This window comes from Leptopilina boulardi, unplaced genomic scaffold, assembly GCF_019393585.1.
Source record: "Leptopilina boulardi isolate dan_hultmark-lab unplaced genomic scaffold, ZJU_Lbou_2.1 LbouV2_213, whole genome shotgun sequence".
NCBI classification, from domain to species: domain Eukaryota; kingdom Metazoa; phylum Arthropoda; class Insecta; order Hymenoptera; family Figitidae; genus Leptopilina; species Leptopilina boulardi.
In genome coordinates, this window is record NW_026137767.1 from 3,379,471 (window position 1) to 3,402,934 (window position 23,464).

Genomic DNA, 23,464 nt, shown 5'->3' on the forward strand with positions numbered 1-23,464 from the left:
TTTATTCTTATATATCCAGCAGTGGTTGATGCGCAATATTTTAAATATAGAAATTTCAAATTTTTTAGAATTTAGAACTTTGTTTCATTTGTAATATAATTCGCATTAAAACAAGGATAATTTAATTTAATATAATAATTAGAGCCTGGCTACACCGAGAGCCAACCAGGAGCATTAAATTTGATGATCAGGCGTATTAAACGAGTAGATTATATTTGCGTCTGCGCAGAATGTTTGTGTACATCTGCGCAGACGCGAATATAATCTACTCGTTTAATACGCCTGAGTATCAAATTTAATGCTCCTGGTTGGCTCTCGGTGTAGACAGGCTCTTAATATGTTTTATCCAAACAATTTTTTTTAATTCCCCTCTAACTTTGAATTAGTGAAAAGTGAGCTACTATCCGTGTGGAAAAGTTGACTGGGCGCCAATCTGTCCCAGATTGGGTTTCCCAATGTCCAAAATGGGCCTTCCCAAAGAACGCCCAAACTTGGCTTGTAACGATGATTCCAATCAATTACCAAGGTTGGAAAATTCTAAATTTAGCCTATTTATAGCTAAATATTCTAATTGTTAAAATAATGCATATATATAATTTTCAACTAAAATAAATATTTATTATTACGGCGCAATAAATGTAGATTTTCAGATTTTTTTAATGTTCATACAAATCCCAGAAAATTCTTAAAGTGACCCCATTTATGCCCAAATATTCTGAGTGTTAGATAAGTGGATATAATATTTATAAAAAATAGGTTATTAAGGTACATGAATCGCATATTTTTCGAATTTGTCATATTTAATAGATGTACCTTACAATTAACGCAAACTTATGAAATAAATTCTCTAACACCCAACGGGATTCGAACCTACAACCTAACGCTTTAACCAACTACGCTAACTAACGCATATGAGAAATTGAAAGTAAATATCATACAGTAATTAGATGACGGGGTAGATTAATAAAAATTGCAATTAATTAATGGTATACTTTTAATGTATAGTATAATAATAAAATTTATATAAATAAATAATAATTTAGTTGAATAAATTATTTTAAAAATTGTAGTTAAAAATTATTAAACTTTTAACCAATTTTTTGTAATTTATTTATTTATGTCATGAAATATAAGTTTCTACTGTAACTAAATTTGTTTGTAATACTAATTGTTTAAAAAATATTGATGTTTTTTAATTTTTACTGATATGTAACAGTAATTTCGAATAAACTTCACTTTAGGAAATCCCAGTTGGGGCGCGGACATAAAATCTTTGACATTTAATATATCGAAAACAAAAAAAATCGGCATTCTGAAAATTTATATACATATTGGAAAAACCTCAGCTTACGTTTGCAATTATTTATTTAAAAAAAAATCACATCGATTTTAGTGAAAAAAAAACCTTCAAAAAACACACCTGCCAAAATTTTTTTTATTGCATTTATAGACAGAAAAAATTCAAATAGTAGGCAGTGTCAGGGAAAACTGATAAAATTGACCCGCCTCTATCTTCCCCAAAATTTCAAAAAAGTAAAAAATTTTTTTGGGTTTATTTTACTATCAAATAGGACAACAATTTCCCTAAGTTTCACTTTTTTTCGAGAAATCAATTTTTTAACTCAAGGCATTACACGTAAAATGCCTCTAATTTAAAGTAGTAGCTCACTTTTACGAATTTAGATTTAGAGAGATCCAAATGAAAAATAAGGAAACATGTAGTTTTTTAAACTTTTTTTTAGATGTTTTCGTTGCAGTTCTAACAAAAGCTGGATATATAAAGATATAACACTGGCCTGCAAATTTCAACTTTTTTTCTCTGAATGGAATGCGATATTATAATTTCCCCAAAAGATTTTTCATTATGAAAAATGTCTCAAACTATTCACATGCAGGCAAGTGTAATTTATTAAACTAATTATGTACAATATGTATATCTATAAATGTAATGATAACAATTTATATATAATATATGTATGTGTATGGGTCAAAATTCCTCAACTGTAACTCTCCCACCTCAAAAAAAAAGTTTCCAGATCAGGCCGATCCAAATTTGTTTTTATATAATTTATTGTAGGAAAAGTTGAGAAATTTTGCTGCGTATGCACATGCATAAAGAAAAACTCTTAAAAATTTTTTTTTTCTTTTAATATTTTGAGTGTTAATTTGTAAAAAATGTATTCTTTGAGAAACTTGAAGATAACCCTATTAAATAAACATTGATCTTTTACAAAAATGAGTTTTATAATAACGAAAAAAAACTATAAAAATTCTGAGATATAAGATTTTGTAATAAAAAAAAAAATTGTTAAAAAAATAAATTTGAATGTAAAATTTTTGTTAATTGCGTATACTAAATACATTTGTTAAAATTTAAAGTTGAATCGAAACAGCGCTATTTATTTTAGAGTAGGTATGTAGCGTATAAACCCATCGATTGAGTCATTTTTGGCCTTTACAATATATTCAAGTGACGTTACACTGAGCTGCGACTTTAGAGTAACACGAATTTAAAATTTTATACAAATTTATAAGCGTATATTATTTTCTTTCCAGTATTCGTTAATTGTCTTAGATTATACAAATACGTATTATGTACACTGAGTCTTTTCTTTATCAGTGTACGTGAAATTTACTAAAAATTCACCTTTTACAAAACCCTACCGATAGAAATAATTCTCTAGAAGCTCACTGAAAACTTCCTGAAAACTTATTACTTGAATGCGTTTTCAGTGAGCTTCCAAGGAGCCGTTTCGGTAGGAAACAATGGCAGATATACTGAGCTTGTACTACAAAATCAATTATTCGCTTTGATTTTTGTTGTTCTTCGCAAAAAAATGTCCAATTTTTAAAATATTATCGATATTTATAAAATAACTTTTTAATTTCATAGTTTAGTTTCGATATATTTTAATCATTAAGATAAGTTGTCATGATTTTTAGGTTATGTTCAACCCATTTACATAACCTCAAACTGAAGAGTTGATTTTAAGTGGTTGATTCAACCAAAAGTTTGGTTAACTGTATAGGTATACATTTATTAGATTGATTCAAACAAATTTTTTCTGAATATAGTTCTATTTGGTAATAAAACCAATTTTTAGTTTGAGGTTATGTCAAGGGGTTGAACTGCTTTAATCTCAGAAATTTTTAATGGTTCAAAGTTATGTCTTCAATTTTTTCTTAATAAACTTTCCAAAATTTTTTTGTAATGATTTAAAAAATTATTTTTCAAATTATTATTATTATTATTAATTTAAATATTATTTATTTAAATTCTATATTTTAAATTATACAAATACAATTATCACTGTAAATTAAAGCGAATATTCGTTTTCAGCTTCAAAGTCAGGTATACCTGTATATAGTGCCAGTAGTCCCATTTACTTTGCTTGCATTAGAAACATAATCGTACAATTTCAAGGTACGTTTTTCATGTAAGGCAATTTAGTCAAATGTAACATACATAGCACATTGTAGCGATCGACTGTTATATATTGAAATTCATGCACACAGTTCAGATTGAAACTTTTTGCCGGCTTTATAGAAATTAAAAAGCAAGTTAGTAAAGAATGTACTTTGAATTTATATTAAAAAGTTTTCTCTCTCTCTCTCTCTCTCTCTCTCACTCTCTTCGTGGCTATTTAAAAATGACATTAAAAAGATGTAAATTATTATAGGATCTCGGAAGTATTTCTTTAGGAAGAATAATATTATTATTTCTCAATGTTGTGTAAAAAATATTATTATTAAACAATATTCATAATGCTTCAAATCTTTTAAATAAAAAATAATTGTTAATTTTAATAATAACTTAAGAAAGTTTTTGAATAAATATATATATAATTTTATTTACTCTTCAAGTTCAATATTTAAATATGTATTAGAAGTTTACGATCACTTCTATATTTGCAATTTTGTTATAATGGTAAAAAAATGAATTTTATTCACTATAATATACGTATATATTTTTATCTTTTTATCACATAAACAGTATCAAAACACCAGCCCACGCTTTATTTCAATTATTTAAATAAAATGACTTTTAATTTATTCGGTTTATCCCAATTGTTAACTTTAGAATATTATAATTACAGAATCATTACAATGATATATTAATTCAAATTATTTTATGTAAAGAAAAACATAAAGAATTCCAATACAAAATAATAAAAATAAATTCCAAGATATTTAAAATTTGCTTATTAAATTCCAATACTGTTAAGCTCCCTGAGTATATTACATTATTTATAAATATTAAATAATTAAATGAACCAAAAATACCCGTGAAGCCATTTTTAATAAAATTCATCTTGTAATTGACCAAATGAAGGAAATAAGGGTATTTACTTATGTTCTTTTTCTGAAATTTAAAAGCTTTTTTAAAGTTTATGTAGACAAAGATTCAATACTGTGGTCTGAAAAAAAATTTCATTTTTTCTTATTGCAAAATACTCATGGAAATCTACACTATTGGAATCAGAAAGAAAAGCTCATTTAAAAAAAAATTTTACTTGATTTTACTTAAACTCGGGGCTCATTCATAAACTACGTTTTGTCAACTTCTCGATTTCTTAAGATTTACTTTCAACTCACATTGATTATCGCAAGATTGCTCAGTAAGTTTGCACGGTAAGCTTGTAGCAAGGTTGATGCACGGTTGCCAAATAACCTTGCTTTAAACCTAAAAAATTTTAAAAAAAAATGTTTCGTCTAATTTAAATAATAAAATTATATAAATTTGACGAAAAATTAAAAAAAAATTTTTTAGATTTAAAGCAAGGTTATTTGGAAACCTTGCATCAACCTTGCTACAAGCTTACCGTGCAAGCTTACTGAGAAATCTTGCAGTATCCTTACACTGCAATCTTTCGGTAAGCTTACCATGCAAGCTAGGGTCAGGTGACACATTTGAAGCTTGCGGCAAGTTTGCCGTGCAAGGTTGTCAATATTGCATGGCAAGGTTACATGCTATTTGGGAACCGATATTATCGATGTTTGAAAGCTTTTTAAAATCCAGTTTCTGATAAATAAGGAACTTTTTCCTTTTTCGTATGTATGGGAAAAAGTTCTTTATTTATCGGAGACTGGATTAAAAAAAATTTCAAAAATCAATCAATATACTCTCTAAATCTGAATTAGTAAAAATGTTTACTAATTTAAATTAGTGACTCACTTTTTGCTTTAGAATTAGTTAAATTTTACTAATTGTTACTAAAAGTTACTAATAATTAGTAAAATTTTACTAATTTTAAAGCAAAAAGTGAGTCACTAATTGAAATTGTTAAACACTTTTACTAATTCAGATTTAGAGAGTATTTAAAATATTGAAGAAAAATCGAACAAATTTCATATATAGATAATATTATTTTTTAGCTGTTACTACGACAGAGAAAAACATATTCATAAAGATTTCGAAAAAAATGTTCCAGTAAAAAATAAACTTTGAATGAAAATCTCACGTGAAACGTCCCTTAAATATAACTAAAATTCTACACTGTAAATCGATAACGTAGTTTAATATGAATGAGCCACACATGGGAAAATAATATAATTACAATAATTAATATAAAATAAAATTTGATATACGTATACTATAAATTTTGCATTTATTAATTGATTTCGGGTATAGTTCGTTGACGAATATGACGATGGATGTTGGGGACGGTAAATAAACTGCCTCCGTTAGGCAGCGATAAAAATAACAACAATAACAAATTGCAAAGAAGAAGTAGTCCAGGAAGCAACGTGGGAGAGTGCGAGGGTCGTAGCGTTTTATACCACGTTGCAAGCATCCACGGTCACACGCTGTCGGGACTACTCGCATCGTCGCCGCACACATGCTCTTGTTCCCCTTCGCTCTCGCTGGGTGGGCTCGGCTCCTGAATTTGGTACTGATTAAAATTGTGACTGTGGCTCTGAGTCTGATAATGGTGCAAGAGATTGTGATGATGATGATGATAACAGTGATGTCGATCCTCGACACGTTGTTGCAAATCGTCGATGGGTACTTCTGGAACGCGTCTCTTCAACTTTCGATGACACAGAAAGCAGAGTATTAGAGCTATGAGGACGGCAATGACAGCACAGCTCGCTGGAACCGCGTAGTTATCTTCGGGAACCTCCACACGACCTAGAAATTTTTACATTTATTATTATTATCAATTTCAATTATTATTGCCCTCACTATCAATAGTTTTCGAAAACTCAATTTTTTTTTGACAAATCTATTGTTTAATTAAAAGATATCTCAAGGATGTCGGCGGATATTTGAAGTCCCAATGTAATAAATAATATAGATAAGGGAACTTATTATATTCTGCATGGAGGAAAAAGGTTGTACAATGCAAAGAGTAGTACACAAAGGAGACCGAACGACGTACACACTATTTTTTTATACTCGATAATCTCACACTCAGAGAGTGTAATTTTTTTACCAAATATTTATGTTTTATATGATTTTGAGAAGACTTATTGTGAACAGTGTACATTTTTTTTAAATAGTCTTCAACAATTTGCTCTCATTGCGTTAATTATTATCAATATTTTTTGATAAAAATTTATCTAAATATTCTTCAACAGATGTATAAGAGTGAGAGAAACAAAGAAGGCTTTTATTTCTCTCACTCTTATACGTTACCATGACAAAAAAAACAACAAACTAAAAAATATATTTATCACAGAGCCAAATAAATATTTATTTAGGTTAAATAAATTTTATGTATAAAATTCGTTTGACTCCTAGAGCGCGATCCAATAAATGGAATAAACTCACTAAAAACTCATTGAAAGTTTATTGAGGTAATAAGGTAATTAATTACCTTATACAATAAACTGTACTTGAACCAATAATTGAGCCTCAGCGTACAATAACAGGTGACTGTCTGTCTCAAAAGGAATATCTACTTCGAGTTGCGCGGTGGAAACGAGAACGGGCCAATAAGGAAACTAGATTCTATCCCCCTCTACGCAACTTGAAGTAGATATTGCGGTTGGGACAGACAGTCCAAGCGTACCCAAATACCTGTTGTTATTGTACGCTGAGGCTCAATTTCTGTATTTGAAACGAATACCATTTAATGGACTCAAATAATGATTATTTGATATAAATAACACAGTAAAAATTAAGCCCATGTATTGTGCATGAGTCTCTCATTGTCTAATTGGTCTTACTCCGTTTACACTTTAAATTCAGCTTCAAAAGTAAGCTGAAATCAAGATCCCAGCAAATACAATATGTGTTAGATTTAAGAAAAAGAAACCAATGATTTTTGTTGTTATTCACATGTAAGATTCTAAACAGATTCTCGTTTAGATTGAGTCAGTGCAATCTTCCTGGTTGAAATAGTTAAAATTGGATGACTTATTAATTCAGACGTGAACAAAAGATTGAATCAGTAAGAAAAAGTAACTGATCTTGATTACAGCTTGTTCCTATCAGACAATATTGGTGTTCTTCACAAAAATATTAGTGTTCGGGACCTTAATATGCCAAAACACCAATATTGCATTAAATTAAATTTTTTTTTTGATTTTGAAAAGCGATAACAATTAGGAACGCCATTTTTACTGCATCTACCACTCAGGATAGTTAAGATCATGCGTGACTATTAGGTCTGTAATGTTAATTCGTCCGTAACTTATCTCGTAAAATGCTGAATGGATTAAGCTTAAATTTTGTGGAGGAATTTCAAATATGATAAAGAATTTGTGAAGTGCGAAAATGTTGATATATTGTTAACACAGTAAACTTGGTTGTATCTTTTTCTATTGCAACGTTTTGATGCACATAAGTTATATCCATGAAGTAGGATAAGGAGAGGTAACGGCGTATATTCATTGGCCCTCAGATAGACGGACCACAGTAGTAGGCTTTCTTTTTTCCTAATGTCGCGAGCGCTCCTTTGGGGAAAGCGAAGAATTAAAATTTATCGTCTGCAACATGGCTGCAAGTCAGCTGTTTACAACGTTAGGTTAAGTTAATGAATATGAAGGTATTATGCAAATACATTAACTGTAAAATGTCAGAAATATTTTAAAAATCAAATAATAGTTTAATATTGACACTGGAATTTATTATGTTGTATTGCCTAATGGATGAGACAACGCTTGGCAAATTGTTTTGTGTTGAATGTACATTGACTTCGAACACAACCATCTCTTTTTATTTGGGTTTTGGAACCCGAATCGCAATGCTTTATAAAACAACTCTTCATTTTTCAAAACACTAACACATTACTGAAATACTTCATGTGTAAAACAAACGACTGAATTTTAACAACAAAAACACCATGTGAAACATTCAGGTTATGTTTCTCTTTTCGCGGTAGGTCACGTGATAAAATATAATTCAAATATTTCCCACCGCAAGCGCTGTCAACAGTAGGAAAATAGAAAGTCGTACTACTGTGGTCCCCCCTATATGGTGTCAAGTTTTCTAGCGATTGGCTACAGGCGTTACCTCTCCTTATCCTACTTCATGGTTATATCAAAAAGAGATCGTTTTGTGTATCATTTTTAGAAATGATACAATATAGCCGAGCTTTTTAGAAGGTAGATGGCAGCACTCATCTATTTTCTTTCTTTAAATTTTTTCTGAATCGTTTTTATAAAAAGCAAAACTGCCATCTACCTTCTAAAAAGCTAGGCTATATTGATTTTATCGACAAATTTTTTCTCATGCATTTTAGGTTATATTTATAAGCTGTCACTTTTTAATTATCGAATTGCACATTGTCTTTGATTTTCTGTTATTTTCATTTTCAAATTAAATAGTGAAATGGTCTCCGCAATTGTACTATTACTAAAATATCTGAAAAAAATTCGTTTAATTTTGAGTCGATTCAATTCGGCCATGATTCATATAAATTGATTCAATTTTTTGCATCAAAAAATGAGACCGTTTCGTGTATCATTTCTAAAAATGATACACACAAAACGATCTCTTTTTGATATAACTTATGTGGATCAAAACGTTGCAAAGATTTGATGCAATTTTTGGTCTCAATTTGATACTTTTAGGAAAACTGTGAAATAAATATAATAAAAGGCTTAAAAATTGTTAGAAAATCCGACACCCCTAACCCCACATTTTCTAACTATTTTCAAGTATTTTATAATAATAATTTAACAATATATCAACATTTTCACACTTGACAACCATTCCTTATTATATTTGGAACTCCTCCATAAAATTTCAACTCAATTTATTCAGTATTTTACAAGGTAAGTTATGGACAAATTAATATTACAGACCTAACAGTCACATAACTTTAAATTCATTTCTGTGACCAGAAAATAAATAAAAAGGGTTTTACAAGGTCTGTAGGGGAGAGTTCAAAAATTTTGTAACATATTTCTCACCATTACCCTCTCCTTCTCTTAACGTATTACTTAATTTGTGTAAATAATCGTTAGATAGATAATCCTATGGTACCCTGAGATATCTCTTTTAACCCCATTGTTCATCTCAAAATTTATTTTATTCTGAAATATTATTCACAAATTATTATTTCATCTCTATATATCCCTACTTAAAGTATGGATCGCTATTTTTTGGTAGGGATGGTAATAAAATTCACAAGAATGATAGAAATATTAAAAATTTTAAATAACAATATATAATCAGATACAGATATACAAAAGTATTTGAAACATTTGATTTTGTTGTCATAAAAAAATGTCGAATAAAAATTTCAGAATAATTCAAAGTAATAGATATTTTAGAAACTTTCACTTTACTTTATACTATATTTTGTTAATGAATGATTTATGAATGAATATCCGATAATATTTTACTTCGCGAATTTCGACTAAAAATGCGAAAAATTGTAAATTATTAATTTTGATTAAGTGACAATTTTTGCAGAAGTGAAGAAAAATATTTATATTTATAGACAAGAAGACAAAGGAGAAAGATAAATGCATATAGTTATTTGATATAAAATTCGAGAAAAGACCAAATTCCATGCATTCATAGATAAATGAAGTACAAGATGCTCAAAAAATCTAGATATTTTCAAATATCTCGAAAAAAGAATGAAAAAAGTGATTCAAACAAAAATTGTTCAACATTGATCCTTGTGTTAAAAATTTTTGTTTCACTTTTTCCTGTAAATATTCCGGGATAATTGTCCGTGTCCATACTTTTTGGACACCCTGTTCATATATAGGTATAAAGAGATAGATCAAAAATTGAAATACAAAAAAGCATGTCATATTACATTCGTCTTTTTTTCATGCATTTTGATCTTGTGTTGGAAAAAATATATGAATACAGTGAATAATTATTATTATTACTGATATCGCGTTTATATTTTTTTCGTGGCCAATTTTGATGTGTTTTTTTCTTTTTTAATTTTGATATTGATGAGTGATTAAAAAATTGAGGTAAAGTGTGAGTGAACTCACGTGATAAGGAGATCATAACATGCCGAATCTTGCGACGGAAGCCTTGAGAAGGACTCAGATGGTCACGAACACAAAGCACAGAGAGAGAAGCATGGCAGAGACTCCAGTCATTGTTGGTGCCGTTGGAGCTGATGCTGTACCTGCGACACCATACAACCATTCACCCATCCAATCCCACCACCATTCTCACTTCTTGTACGTTTACATACGTACTACTTACCTAAAAAATTTAAATCTAATCTTATAAAATCACCTGTACCTTTATAATTTTCATTTTACACTTTACTCTGCTTCTTCGTATCACATACCTATCTATTATTATGTACGACTGAAATTCTAACAATTTTCAGCCACTAATAATATAAATTATATTATTTTTTTTTGTAAAATCCTTTTTAACCCAATAAAGCTTAAAAGTTCAATATTTTTTGTTCATTTTCACGTTATGGTTTTTATAAATTTTAAAAACAAACGTTCTTTTACTGGAGACACTTTTTCCACAGGTTTTAGATTAATAGCGTTTGGTTAGAATGTTCCACATTGGAATATATCACTAAAGTCTAAATCTCCTTACTTGGTTAATGACTGGTGTTCAACCTGAAATCAGTCTTGAGGAAGTCTGCTTTTAGTTTGGCTAAACTGTCATAGTGACGCCACCACAATTTAAACCCAACGGTTCGGATAGAGATAAATCTCCATGAGCACCCGGATCCTCATGGTACCGTTTATACTCTATAGTAAGAGTCAAATAAGTGGTATTGGGTAAATCTAATAAGTCAGGGCGGAACGAAAAAAGTAAAAGATGATTTCAAGTTATCGAATACTGTTTCTCATGAGAACAAGACAAAAACGGAAAACCTCACCGTTAGCATCAATAAAGAACACAAAGACTGCGTTGTGTTCAGAGCAGAGGAGGAAAAATGTGAGACAAGATTTATAAGAGGAGGTACAGGTAGATGTCCTCTAATGTTCAAAAGAACGTAAACCAAACAATAAAAAACGGTTTTTTGTCCGACAATTATATTTTTTATTAGGGAACATGATAACTTATATGTTTAAATAATTATTTTGTATAAAAAACACTTTTTTTTATCAATCAGCAGTTACTCAGCAAAACGCTTGGCAACGATGCAGACGACACAAAGCAAAACGGGAAAGTAACAAATGCAATATGTTACCAAGCGTTGCATTAGTACTGATTGGTTCAAATGAAAACTTAAATGGTTGCTGTTTTGACTAACTATGCAGGGAGGGTTCTTCCTTAACTGTAAATTTTATAATTTGTTCCTACTTAATCCAACAAATTTGCTTATTGGTATTTTCCTTTTGAAGATTTCGATCAAAAAACTTATTCCGAAGTTAATGCAGAATTTGTATGTAGGCAATTCGCAAACAGTTCGCAACAATTCAAATTTAAAATAAACAGACAACCCGCACATATATCTGAATTTGAAATCAGTTTATAATATAGAGATCAGTGGTTTGAAGTATGTACATAATATAATTCGAAATCTGTACGTGGAAAATCCGCATTAAATGTGCGCAATATTCCAAATTTTGTCTAGTCAAAAATCCGAATTTGAAAAGAGTTAAAAAAAAGTACCTGTGAAAAAATATGCTAATAATTTTGTTTATAAAAACATATCTTGAAGATAAACATAAAATATTGAGTTTTTGCGGGCACAATGGGATCTTTGGACACTTATAAAAAAACAATTTTCATGAATTTTTTTGCATTAACGTTTTATTTTGTCACTTTTTAACTTTAATTTATTGATTCATGTTAGTTTTAATGAAAACTACATTTTTTGATACAAAAAAAAGTTTTATATTAATTTAAAGAAGTAGTAAATTATTTTCGTTCATTTAAACAGCAATATTATTTTCTATTTTATTATATCCTATATTATTATATGTAAATAGGTATAAAATTAAATTACAAATAACGTTTTCAATTTTCAAAAATCCATAAAAATTACCTTATTTTTTTAAGTGACTAAAGATACTTCCCTCCCTTTAGGCATAAATTTATCGCACTTGTGTAAAAATGCACATCAAACTAAATTTTCCTTTTTACAACTTCATTTTTACTCTTTTGATAAAAAAAAAATCTTCTCTATTTTCCTCAGATTCGACAAAAATATATAATAATATATGAGAGATCATCAAAAGACATCGGAAGAGGGAAAATGATGGTGTTTATAGAGGTTGGGGTAAAAATTGTTTTTATGTGCTCAGTATATACTTATTTCATTGAATTTTAAACGGATCATACCGCTATAATTATAATACATAAGAATCATGTATTTGTATGTATATCACGAAATAACAGTAAATTAAAGAGAAAAGTATAAAGTTAGAGAATTAGAGAATTTTTTGTGCTCAAATATAACAACACGACGGAAGAAGATAATAATCAATACAGATTTGAGTTTTAACAACATAGCATATTCTAAACATTCTAGAGAGAGGGATTGCACCTAATATATTAGAAAATAGTATATATATGAAGTATATACGAGTAATATATTAAAGAGGAAAAGCAAAATCAACATCAAACAGACTGCCATTAGAGTGACTTTTGTTAAATGCTTTAAAGAAACTTACAGTTTTCTTCGTCCGACAGGTCATCTGGTCCACAATTATCAATGCCATTGCATCGTAAGGATGAGGAAATGCAGTATTTGTTTTTACTGCAAAGGAATTGGTGTTGGCAATCGGTGTCCGTTATCACTTCCGTCCACACTGCTCGAAATCCAGTCTGGCCAACTGCTTTCGCTGCCGCTATGAAACTGCAAACATTTATTAGTACTATTTATTATTGATATTATTTTTTTATGTTTCAGATGTTTTATTTTCACATACTATTATTTCATTTTTTATTTTGTTCAATTTTTCTTTGAAAAAAAAACTATCATTAATGAGAATGAAAATTTTAGAAAAGAAATCAGTTTGGAATCATAGTGGAAACCTTAAACGCATATTGTTGTTTTCCGAGAGATAAAACCAATGTTCCTCAGGATTCTTAACACCACATAATTCGAGTGGTGAATTCAAAATCGAAAACCACATACGTAACACAGCAGCTGGACAACCTCGGTCTGAAAATTTAAAAGAAAACATTGTTGATAATTAAAATCCATAAAATTTTATCGTAGTTAGATTTGAAAATGACTGTGTCACACAACTTTCTATAATTTTTTTTAATTTAAAAAAAAAATTTAAGATACTATTTTAGGAATTTTTTAATTTCATATAGGACAATAATTTACTAAAGTTTCAAGTCAATCACAGAACTTTTAATTTTTGACTGAGATGTTTGAGGAAAAATCCCCCAAATACAATACTTACTTATTTGGTCTCCTTCCACAGAGAAAAGCTCAAAATTCAAAAGTATTTGATGATTTGGTTTCACACTTATGAACCAATTACATGTTTTACTAGCTAGATTTTTTGCAGGACCATCATAGTTATTTGGAAAATTGGGACTCGTAATTACTCCATAATCCAAACTACTGATATTTGTTCCACAATCTGAAAAAATATGTTTTTTATATTGAAAATAAATAATTAAAAATTTTTTTTTCCGCAGGTACAAAAATTGCGCCTTTAAATAAAAAAAAATATTGGCATTTGATGGAAAAAATGTTTGAAAATTATTGATTTAATGAACAAAAATTCTTACCTCCAAAAATCGATTTGGTATTTTCAAAAATATATCGTGCTTTAAAGCCGCTGTACACGAGTTCAGAATCGGAGTGGAGAATTACTTTTAATCCCCGTGCACCAAGATTTGATTCCACAGGTCCTGGTGCTGTCATTTCACAATACCTTCCTATTAATTTTTCGGTATTATCTTGATACATGTTATAAACCTCTACCCAATCGTCTTGGCAAAGGTCAAGTCTGTAAAAAAACAGTATTCTTCTTAAAACAAAAGCAAATATATTGTTTTAAAAATAAAATACATAACACAGGTCTACAAAGTAGGACTTTTTTTGAAATATATCAGAGTGATTTCCAATGTATTTTTATGTCCTGAACTCGATCCCAGGCTTCAGAATTGCGTATCACGTTAGGATTTTAAGTAAAGCGAGGGTAAAGTCTCCAAAAGTCGTGTTTTTGAGGGTTTTCAGTATTTTTTTTCTCCTTAACCCGATGTGCTAGACACTTTTATATACATATAGGCTTAAATTAAAACTTACACGGAAAATTAAAAGGCATTAAAATAAGCTGCAACGCTTATTATTTTAATCCAATTTTGCTTATTTTAATCCATTTTGATATTAAAATAAGCAAAATTTGATTAAAATAATAAGCGTTGAAGCTTATTTTATAATGCCTTTTAATTTTCTGTGTAAATCGTACACTTTAAGAACCATATCCTCAAGATAAAAAAAATTTTTAATTTTGAAAAATATGTGGGTAAACCACCCTGAAAAACCTGTTTTTAAGGTAAAGGTTTTCAGTATTTTTTTCTCCTTAACCTGACGTTATAGAGACTTCTTTATAGGCCTAAATTAAAGTTTAAATCGTACACTTTAATACCCATCTGTACAAGATAAAACAAATTTTTAAATTTTGAAAAAATGGGAGTAATGACCCCAATAAACTTTTTGGGTGTTTTGAACCTAATTTTTTTAAAACTTTCAATTTTTTTTTATCTTTAGCATATGAGTCTTAAAGTGTACGATCTAAGATTAAATTTAAACCTATATAGAAGTCTATCACGTCAGGTTAATGAGACAAAAAATATTGAAAACCCTCAAAAACACGGTTTTTGAAGACATTACCCCCACTTTACTCAGAATCCTGATGTGACACGCAATTTTGGAACCTGGGATTGTGTTCAGCACACAAAAATACATTGGAAACCACTTTGATATCTCAAAAAAAAACTTTGTAGACCTGTGTAATCTAAAAAATATATAAGAGACATTTTACGTGTAATGTCCTGAGTTAAAAAATTGATTTCTCGAAAAAAAGTGAAACTTGGGGATATTGTTGTTCTACCTGATAGTAAAATATCCCTAAAAAATTTTTGACTTTTTTGAAATTTTGGGGGAGATAGAGGGGAGGGGGTCAATTTTATTAGTTTTCCCTGACATCGTCTACTATTTGATTTTTTTTCTGTCTATAGATTTAATAAAAAAATTTTTGGCAGGTATGTTTTTTGAAGGTTTGCTTTCGTTTGCAATTATTTATTTTAAAAAAAAATCGCATCGATTTTAGTGAAAATAGGAAATTTATGTTTAATTATAGAAAATCAAGGTCAAAATTCAAAAATTTTAAAAAACGAATTCACCATTGGAAAGAGCATGAAAAAACCTTCAAAAAACATACCTGCCAAAATTTTTTTTATTGCATTTATAGACAGAAAAAATTCAAATAGTAGGCGGTGTCAGGGAAAACTGATAAAATTGACCCCCCTCTATCTCCCCCAAAATTTCAAAAAAGTCAAAAATTTTTTTGGGGATATTTTACTATCAGGTAGGACAACAATTTCCCCAAGTTTCACTTTTTTTCGAGAAATCAATTTTTTAACTCAGGACATTACACGTAAAATGCATCATAAATATAAAAAATAAAAATAATATAGGGGACGTAGGGGCAAAACGGGATAGTTGCCTTTATTCACACATTAATGGACCAATAAAGGTCGTATTGCACATAATGTGGAACCAATATGACAGTTTTTAGGTGGTAAAAACATTGAACGATTATATCACGTTTTTTCTTTTTACCACGTTGTTTTATGAAAAAAACTGTTTTTGGTGATTTTCTTCTAACTTATCCATTTTGTTCAGAACGTGTTTATTTTGTAAATAACAGCATTTTATATAACATTTTTTGCTCTTCATAAGTGTTACTCACTACTCTAGCAGGTAAACATTTGTATAATTGTTTGTTGAATCATACTTTTTATTGGTTAACTTTTTAGTGTCATTTCGCATGAGGGGGCAAAATGGGATATGGAGTTTATTTTATCATATAATTAAAAACATATTATTGTAAGTACAAGAGTTAATTAGTTTTGTATAAATGTTTCATTTTTCTTGTAGAAGGGTAAAAAAATTATAAAATAAAGACATGTAGAGAAAATTGGTCAGTAGAGAGCATGAAAAATGTGGTGGGCGAAAAATGGGTTTCAATTTAGCAGAAAAAATATTTTCTGTCCCACAAATCAGTTTGGAAAAAAGGTGAAGATGCAACCTTCACTTTTGAAGATTGCAAGCAATAATAGATTGATTTTTTTGTAAACCCCAGCTTGCTTTTTATATAGAGTATCCCATTTTTCCCCCAGGGGAGGCAAGATGGTCATATTTCACTTTTCTACGTTTTGTTAATTTTATATTTTATTATGTAACAAATGTTCTTAATAAGATTGTGCCATGGAAGGCTGATTCCCAAAGATGATTATTGTAATAAACAATAAAAAATTGATATAATAATGTTAGTTTAATTAAACTTCAAACCTTAGCCATCGCATTTTGCCCCTAAATCCCCTAATATCCATGCGTCCTGATTTTAAATATTCAAAATCAAAATTGTCAAATTAAGTTTAAAAAAAAATTGTTGGATTTTCATGAAAAATTTTATTTGATGCCTGCACAAGAGGAGCAAAAACGACTTACCCATAATGTCCGACAGTTATGTTGGCATTTTTCGTTTTCACTTTGAAATGATCGAAAATTAACGTCACTTGTTCGTTAGGAGTTGCTAAGAAATTATAAGTACAGTTTGTGTCGCTTGGATAATTACTAGGATAACGTGGAGAATTGAATTCTCCCTTTTTACGTGAGGAACTGCGATACGTAAATGTACAACTGCCGTCAGGCTCTGCAGTACCAGGTATCTTGTACTCCGTTTCAAATGTGTATCTGCAAATATACAATTTTTTTTAAATTTTATACACTTTCTTTATTTGAAATAACTAGGACATATTACATACTTTATTATATACCGAAAAAAATTCTCTAAATAAAATGAATAATAATTTTTAACTACAGAAAATTCTATAAATGAATCAAAATAAAAAAAGTTTTCTTTTCTTCCATTATACGTTATATATGATTCTATAATAAGTGCAACTTTCAGTAGGGTGGTTGGACACGCACGAATTTTCCCCACATTGGACTTATTAGAATTTTTGAAGTGTTGGAATTAAAAATTATTGAATCTATATTTAAGAGAATTTAAAAAAATAAACTTTAAAATTCAACAAAATTTTTATTTAGCCGAACTTTGTAAAGCAGATTCTCTAATTCACTAAATTATCATTTAACGCGACTTTCGTTAAGGGAGAGTAACACCTTTAAGGTCTCTTTTGAACCTGTTTTTTATAAATTTTTTTAAGACACAGGAATATAGGAAACAAAATTTGGTTTCGAGGACTTTATTTGTTAACTTTTTAAGTTTACGAAAATATATTTATACTTTGAAAAAGTTTCAATTTGTTGCCTACAGAGGCCGCTAAAGGCTATTTTAAAAATATTAATTTTTGTGGATTTGGCAGCTATTTGAAGGAAAAAGTCGATTTTTAGGTCAAAATTTTTTCAAAAAGTCTATTGCCAAAAAAAACAAACAAACCAAAAAAGAAATCCGCTACGTATTTTAAAGCATTATTAAATGACGATCAAAAAAAACTTTTCCCGAAGTCAATCCAATCAAAACTGCCGAGCTAGACTGCCCACTGTTTTGAAAAATGTCATTTCGAGAAAAACGCGTTTAAAGTTTTGACATATGAAAACTTATACAAAAATAAACTCAACGTTAATCTGCGATGCCTGCACCGTATAATTGGCCTTCTACATTAATATTGGCTTCATCTTCAGCCTTTTGAGCGGCTGTGAGCGTAGAAGAACGCAATTGTTACCACCGTAAAAGAGAAAATAGCCGATAGCTCTAACAAGCACTCCAAGCGCTCTTGGACCCTTTCTGCAGATTTCGAATTTTTGAATATAAAATAACTTCGAAATCGCTTTTGATAATATAATTTCTAATCTACACATCATAAAGTATCGTTAAAGCAAACAAAAAAAAATCGATTTTTTTCGGGTCAAAGGTGTCACTCCCCCTTAAAGAGAATTTATATTTATCTAAATTTCTACAAAATAGAACTTTCATTTAACAGAATTGAACTTCAATCGAATTTCTATTTATCTAAATATTCCCGGTAAGAAGCGAATAATTGAAAAGAATTTAAAGTTCCAATTCTTTTGAATGGGTGAATTTACGTTTTTATTCAATTCCTCGATGAAGCAAAAAAAAGTAGAAAAATCTATTCTTCTTAATTGACTTGGTCAAAATTTATACTCGACTAAATTATACATATAACCTGACACAGTCAATTGTAAAATATAGAAATGCCTTATTTATTCTCCACATTTTCTATTCCTCTAAATGCGCTCCAAATGGCCTGAGCTATAGTCAATTTATAAAAATAACCACATGTACATCACTTTTCAAATTTCTTATTCCTTTCAATACGCTTTGGAAATTTTGAAGCTGGCGATTGAAAGGAATAGATATTTAGAATTTACTCTCCAAACATTTAATTTTTTCTATTCGCTGCCAAAAAGTTTGAAAATAAAGAACTTTGCGCATTAAGAAAAATAGGAAGTTTGAATTCTCTTCTATTGACTTATCTATACTGGGAATAGAAAAGAATTCATTTTTTTGATATTTAGATGTTCACTGGGAAATTGGGTAAAAACGTAAATTCGACTATTCAGAATAATTGAAAATGATCAACTTACGCTTAATATATACAAAATTTAAATCTTTCTCTATTTCTCGCTTCTTACCGGGTTCTCTTAACAGTATTTTATTTAACTAAATTAATTTTTAACACAATTTCTCTTATTTAACCGAATTTTTATTCAAACAAATTATTATTATTTAATAGAATTTCTAATTGGGTCAATTTACAAATGGTATAATTTTCTTTTTCATCGAAACTCCATTATTTTGATAGAATTGTCATTTCAAAGAACTTTTACATTTTATGTGCCAAAATGGCGAACGCAGACGTCTATTTCACCAAACGGTGTTTATTTCCTTGATATTGAAATTTTATTTAAAATTATAAATTTATAAGTTAAAATCTTATTTTATAAACAAGAACATGTATAAATTGAGTAAAAAGCAATTTTTTAATTCTGAATCTTATTGGGATTGGCTAAACTTCAATACGCCATCTGGTGTTTACCTACTTCGGACAACCATTTTCCTTTTTCGTCTTTCTTTAATTTATACGATAGAAAGAGAAATAAAAACCAAAATGTCTGACCAAGTAGGTAAAAGTTACTAGACAGCCAATTCAATCAAATGTAGTTTCGATGAAATGAAAATTATGCTATTTGAAAATTAAGCTAAATAGAAATTCCAATTCATGAGAATTCTGTTGAATTAAAATTGGTTAGAATAAAAATTCTCCTTCATGAAAATCCGGTCAAATAAGAGTTATGTTACATATAAATTCTTTTGAATGTGAATTCATGGTGAAATGAAAATATTTTTAAGTAAACATTTGGATAAGTAGTAATTCTATTAAAGAATATAAGATAGAATTCTGTTGAAACGAAATAGTGCTAAATGAAAATTCGGTGAACTAAAGTGTCTGCTATATAAAAGTTCGGCTAAATAAAAATTTGTTTGTTTGGAAATTCGGTTGAATATAAAATCTACTTTATAAAATTCTCTTAAATAAAAATTCTTATAAGTTCAATGTAGGGAATATTCATGTATCCCGGATGGTTGTGAAAACGAGTTTAAAAAAAAAGAATTTTACTGTAAAAAAGAATTTGAAATAAATAAACAATGAATTTTCAAATATAAAGAAAAATAAAAAATATGTATAAAAATATAAAAACATTTCTTTTACTTTGCTTTAAAGCCTATTCCTTGCAATTCTCCGCTGCTGAAGACCATAACTAGTCGCGGACCATCGCTAACCACATTTGGAGGAATAGTATTCATTCCACACAATTCATGGTCAAATTTATCGTAAGAATCAGTTGCTTCCTGACCCTTTAAATATATTTTTAAATATCCGTCTGTACATGTTGTTCTAGAAAAAAAATGTTTTATTGATACTTTAAAAACAACAATAGGAATAACAGTTATATAACAATATTTGGCAGGAATGCCTTTGAATTAGTAAAAAGATCAGTTTAATAAAATCTAAGTCGAGATTACTTACTCGGTGTTATTCGAAGGCTTTATAGGAATGGAGAATATAGAAAATTCCAATCTCACTCGTTCGAGGTGTTGAAAATCTTGCATTCCATAAATGAAATATCGACAAACTACTTTCGGAATGTAAGGAAATGGATAATTGGGACCGACAACATACCCTGAAGATTCCTTTTTACTTAAAATTTTTTGATCGCACTCTGTGCCTCTAATGTGTTGCCCTTCAAAATTAAGTATGAAATCTGAAAAAAATAATTTTTAGAAAAATATCTTTATATTTAGTTATATAAATGAAATTGCAAAAAAAACGTATAATTGTACCTAATTTTACAAAACTCTCTGAAAATTCAAATATCCCTTTGAATCCTCGATTTTGTGTATTTGCTGTTCTTTGGAGTGTTGAGAATACAACAAATAAAACAGATTCGGATGAATACAAGACTAAATTTCTTTGCTGTCCACAGTAGGTTCCTATCACCGCTGACGAAATATTTAAGCCATCATATACTTTTACATAGTCAAATGGGCAGCTACAAAAATTTTTATTTATTATTTTCATTTTATTTATTTTATAAAATAAAATATTGTTAAATATTAAAGAAGAAGAAATTTGTACAACTTACTGAAGACCTCCAAAGAAAAGGTCGAAATCACGAAATTCTAAACGTATTCTTTGTCCAGGTATTCCAATAAACTGATAAGTACAAATAAGATCTTTCGGATACGTTCCCGGATACGTGGGAGACAAAATATTCCCAGTGCGCTTTATAGTTGAATTTATTATAAAAGAACATGGTAGACTGGGCAGAGGTGTTCCAATTTCATATTCAGCTGAAAAATAAATGTATGTAAATCATATTTCACAACATTTAAATGCAGTAGGTATTTTATTGATTAGAATCCGTTTTTTATGTTTATGCTCATCGTTTTTGATGTTGGCATCATAACAAAATTTGCAATAGGTAAATCTTATGTATTTTTATTTAACCTGGAAGGAAAATTGACTTTTGACTTGAAAAAAATGAGTTAGGAATTTTTATTTTGAATTTTGGAAATATCATCATTTTGGAGCTGTCAGTCAGATGCGAGTCTAGTAAGCAGTACCTAGATACACTGCTTTAAAAATCATCCGTGCATTGTTTTTATATAAAATAGTCATAATTTAATAACCAGTAAATATTTTTAAGTGCTTTAGGCTTATTTTAAAGATGAAATCCTCAGCTTTTATTTGGATCAATTTCAATTTTTTTTTAAATACTCGTCTAAAAATGGTAGGTTGTTAAAATCAGACAATGAAAATTCACTAAAATTTTAAATTGCACCTGTCTTTATTGCATCATATTTCCGTTTCAATTTATTAATAAAGCTTGGATATAGGATCATTTTATGGCAAATTTAAGGGGAGGTACTGATGAAATTTTAATGCATCGAAATTAATATTGTTAAGGGATGTCAATTTTTTTCTGGCATTATTTGGGATCTAAAATTATTCTGAATTAACAAAACTAAAAAAATTTTTTTTGACTATTTTAGAAATTTTATTTTTTGAAAATATTAAAATTTTAAAAAATCCATACGATTGATTGTTCAGAATCATAAAAAAAGTGTATAAAAAAATCATTTTTAGTTTTTGAAAATTTCGCGTTTTCTTTTAAAAATTAATCTACAGGGCTGAAACAAGTCATTTCACTTAAAACTCATTTCACTCAAAAATCAATTTCACCTCCTAGGGCCATTTTTAAACTGAAAAGAAAATTTTATAAAAAATAATTAATCATAATATTATAAATAAATAATAATAATATTATTATAATTTTATTATATAATAAATATTATTACAATAATATTATAAATAAAACTACAAAAGATTATAAAGGGACTGTTAAAAGACTTTCTAATTAATAGAAAACAAAATTACTTTTTTTAATTAGTGCGTGAAATTGTAGGAAATAAATAATAATAGATTCTTACAGGCGTTTATAAATGAATACCAGCCGCTAAAGAGAGTAGACAAGGTTATATTTTTGTCTGTATAGAAGCTAAGTGCTATTCCCTGGTATAGGGAAACTCTCTTCCTGGGTGGAATTGGGCCACAATATCGTCCTCCGAAAGGAGTATCTATCAGCTTACTCGCATTATCCGATCGTATTTCTGTGTATACATCCATGTATTCGTGAACACAACTAAAAAAAATAGAGTATATAATTTCAAAATCATCATATCTTGTAAAAAAAAATAACAAAAATTTTTAAAATCATTTTCTGTAAAAAAATAGATAATATATTATATTTCACTTTTTTCTTAATTTCGCGCTTAATTTTTATTTTTGTTGAAGCTGCAATAGCATTTTACTGCAAAAAATTACAGTGAAAATATGACCAAAAATAATGTACCTTATATTATACGGATTATTTTTATTATTTTCTTTTGCATAAAAATAAAATAAAATTGTTGCATAACAAAAAAAGGAGTAGAATCATATTCCTCTGTTATAATAGTGTTACAAGGGGGGGATAAAGGGTTAAAAATAAAAAAAATCATTACGTAATCATTGACGACCCTTATTTAATATAAATAGCTAATATTTTATATCTTGAACTAGATTAAAATTTTAGATATTAAAGTGAAGGTTCTTATTATTCAGTTTAATATTAGAACTGTAATTTTCCACTCTTACACAGAGTATTCGCGTGCAAAGAATACTTTTTAAATTCCGTAACACTAAATCCACTGCGATTCAACATGCTTGCTCGTATGTTATGTACTTATACATATTCTTCACTCTATAAATTTGAATTAGCAATAATTCACTGATTTACAGGTATTAAATTTATGCAATTGTTCATTTTTATATTAC

General features: G+C 28.7%; 1 protein-coding gene across 6 annotated transcripts in view; it reads right to left on the bottom strand.

The window, feature by feature from the left end:
* Positions 1–336: 336 nt before the first annotated feature.
* The window catches only part of LOC127278900 (tolloid-like protein 2), a 45,651-nt gene continuing 22,523 nt past the window's right edge, over positions 337–23,464 (bottom strand). For 2 of the 6 annotated variants that reach the window (XM_051300837.1, XM_051300840.1), the window contains 11 exons: positions 22,579–22,790; positions 21,231–21,438; positions 20,929–21,137; positions 20,615–20,849; positions 20,297–20,482; positions 17,046–17,291; positions 14,096–14,316; positions 13,762–13,944; positions 13,382–13,511; positions 13,018–13,202; positions 337–6,133 (listed from right to left, as the gene is read on the bottom strand). In XM_051300837.1, coding sequence (XP_051156794.1) covers positions 5,802–6,133; positions 13,018–13,202; positions 13,382–13,511; positions 13,762–13,944; positions 14,096–14,316; positions 17,046–17,291; positions 20,297–20,482; positions 20,615–20,849; positions 20,929–21,137; positions 21,231–21,438; positions 22,579–22,790 — 2,347 coding nt within the window. In that variant the 3' untranslated portion in view covers positions 337–5,801. Of the gene's footprint in view, positions 6,134–10,410; positions 10,631–13,017; positions 13,203–13,381; positions 13,512–13,761; positions 13,945–14,095; positions 14,317–17,045; positions 17,292–20,296; positions 20,483–20,614; positions 20,850–20,928; positions 21,138–21,230; positions 21,439–22,578; positions 22,791–23,464 lie in introns of those variants that run through there. The other 4 variants (XM_051300838.1, XM_051300836.1, XR_007842563.1 and 1 more) reach the window with 3 other exon arrangements.